The sequence below is a fragment of the Aphanomyces invadans genome (assembly GCF_000520115.1).
Source record: "Aphanomyces invadans strain NJM9701 unplaced genomic scaffold supercont1.53, whole genome shotgun sequence".
In the NCBI taxonomy this organism is placed as follows: Eukaryota; Oomycota; class Saprolegniomycetes; order Saprolegniales; family Verrucalvaceae; genus Aphanomyces; species Aphanomyces invadans.
This window is the reverse complement of record NW_008580198.1, coordinates 271,122-273,802: the sequence shown is the minus strand read 5'-3', so window position 1 is coordinate 273,802 and position 2,681 is coordinate 271,122. Positions and strand designations below refer to the sequence as shown.

The 2,681-nt window shown below is 58.9% G+C and overlaps 2 protein-coding genes across 2 annotated transcripts in view; one reads left to right on the top strand and one right to left on the bottom strand.

Annotated features, from left to right (window-relative positions):
• Positions 1–189: 189 nt before the first annotated feature.
• H310_13562 (plasma-membrane proton-efflux P-type ATPase) lies at positions 190–2,634 on the top strand (the record flags this gene model as incomplete). The annotated part of the gene is made up of 1 exon (XM_008881112.1): positions 190–2,634. One exon carries the CDS (start codon positions 190–192, stop codon positions 2,632–2,634), a length of 2,445 nt encoding a protein of 814 aa, XP_008879334.1.
• Positions 2,635–2,656: 22 nt separating this feature from the next.
• H310_13561 (hypothetical protein) overlaps positions 2,657–2,681 on the bottom strand; it is a gene marked incomplete at both ends in the record, with an annotated part of 589 nt that continues 564 nt past the window's right edge. Inside the window, one exon of the mRNA XM_008881111.1 lies at positions 2,657–2,661. Coding sequence (XP_008879333.1) covers positions 2,657–2,661 — 5 coding nt within the window. The remainder of the gene's footprint in view (positions 2,662–2,681) is intronic.

Sequence of the window (2,681 nt, the reverse complement as noted above, 5' to 3'; positions counted from 1 at the left end):
TCGCTCCCCGTGACCAAGTCCACGGGGGACGAAGGGTACTCTGGTTCGGTGTGCAAGCAAGGCGAAATCGAAGCCGTGGTGACAAACACTGGCGTCAACACGTTTTTGGGCCGCGCGGCGGCGCAGATCGCCGGCGTCGAGTCGCAAGGCCGTCTGCAGGAAGTGCTCACGACCGTGGGCAACTTTTGCATGGTGTCCATCATTGCGTGGTGCATCATCGAGCTGGTTGTTCAAATGGGGTCCCGCGCCGACGAGAACCCGTGCTTGATTATCGCGGACGGTTGTTTGGGTGTGGCCAACATTTTGGTGTTGATTGTCGGCGGCATTCCCGTCGCGATGCCGACGGTGCTGAGCGTGACGTTGGCGATCGGGTCGTCGGCGCTGGCCAAGGAGAATGCGATTGTGACGCGGCTGACGTCGATCGAAGAGATGGCGTCGATGGAAGTGCTGTGCTCGGACAAGACGGGGACGCTCACGTTGAACAAACTGAGCGTCGACTTGGACAACTTGATCCCGTACAACGGGTTCGACAAGGCGCAGATCATCCGCGACGCTGCGTTGGCCGCCCGCGTCGAGAACCACGAAGCCATCGACGTCGTGTGCTTTGAGACGTACCCGGAAAAGGACACAATGTGGGACACGTACACGCTGCTGCACTACACGCCGTTCGACCCGACGACCAAGCGCACGATTGCCAAGATTCGTGAAAACGCCACCGGTCGCATCTTTCGCACGTGCAAGGGGGCGCCACAAGTGTGCTTGGATATGGACGTGAATGCCGACGATCTCCGTGACGAGGTCGAAGGTCGCATCAACGAGTACGCGGGCCGCGGGTACCGTGGGTTGGGTGTGTCGATCTCGGAAGGCGACGTCCCGCTGGACAAGGCCGAGTGGAAGTTGGTCGGGTTGATGCCGCTGTTTGACCCGCCTCGCCACGACACGGCCGAGACGATCCGTCGCGCGATTGACTTGGGTGTCGCCGTCAAGATGGTGACGGGGGATCACCGCGTCATTGCGGTCGAGACGTGCCGTCAATTGGGCATGCCGACCAACATCTTGGACACGCGCTTCTTCAACCAGGCGCCGCCCCCCGGCATGAACTTGGCCCAGCTTGTGTACGAAACGGACGGGTTTGCCCAAGTGTTTCCCGAGCACAAGTTTGAGATTGTCCGCCACTTGCAAAGCCTCGGCAAGGTCGTCGGCATGACTGGCGACGGGGTGAACGACGCGCCGGCGCTCGCCCAAGCCGACATTGGGATTGCCGTCGACGACTCGACGGACGCAGCCCGTGCCGCCGCCGACATTGTGCTCGTGTCGCCTGGGTTGAGCGTCATCATCACGGCCATCCGCATGAGTCGCGAAATCTTCTTGCGCATGAAAAACTACGCCATGTACTCGATTGCCATGACCGTGCGCATCGTGTGCACGTTTGGTTTGTTGACTGTGTGCTACAACTGGTACTTTCCCACGATCTTGGTCGTGGTGTTGGCCATCCTGAACGACGGGACGATCTTGACTATCTCCAAGGACAACGTGACCGCGAGCCGCACGCCCGACTCGTGGAAGTTGAAGAGCGTGTTCATTTCGTCCATTTCGTTTGGGTTGTGGCTCACGTTGAGCACGATCATCTTGTTTGCACTGACGTACCAAACCAACGCGTTTGACGGGTTTATCGGCGCGGAAAACCTGTGCGTGAACTGCATCAAGGACCACTGCCAAGACTTCTTCACAGCCCGCGTTCAAGAGTGCTCGCTTACGCTCAACTCGACTGCGTGCGGCGAATTGGACGGGTCCATCATGAAGTCGTCCAACGTGGTTGCGATAGGCACGTCGCGGAAGACTGACATTGACTTGTATTGGGCGGAATATGCGTCCAAGTACCGCACGTCGCGTGCGGATCTCTTTGAAAACTTGCAAGGCAACCACATCAACAACCTGCAGTCGACGCCGGAAGCCGACGCCATCTACCAGCAGTTTGTGTATCAATACACAGTGGGCCAAGACGGTCAAGCGTTTGGATCGGACAAGGCGTACTCGGTGTCGCTGGCGGCCGGTCAAGGCAAGGGCGTGGCGTTCGTCGGGCGCGACTACGTTCCATTGACAAACGGCGTCGGGTTTTGCAGCTTTGTGTGGGATTACTCCAACTTTAACTCGACGTGGACGCGTGGCAAGAAGCTGATCGGCCCTGGCATGCAAAAGAAGGACGGTGTGCTGCGCGGGCTCATCTACACGCAGGTGTCGATCTCGGGCCAAGCGCTCATCTTTGTCACGCGGACTGCCGGCATCAACACGTGGTTCTTTGCCGAGAAGCCGTGCAACTTGCTCCTGTTTGCGTTTGTGATTGCCCAAGTCGCGGCGTCCGTGATCGGGTTCTATGGCTTTGCCGGGTACCCTGCCGACCGCGTTGCTGTGTTTGGGTGTGGCGGCCCGTACTTGGCCATCTCGTGGATCTGGTCCGTCATTTGGCACTTTCCCCTCGACTTGATCAAGTTTGCCGTCAACTACATCTTGACCAAGGACTCGTACACCCAAACAGCGTTCACGTCCCGCATCAACGCGGGCCATCCGACCATGACCCACAGCAAGGTCACGAGCGTCGCCCGCTCGATCCGCGCCAGCCGCACGGTTGCATGATGCCCCAACGATTTGACTGCTGTCACGCTTTCATGCATGTAACATAC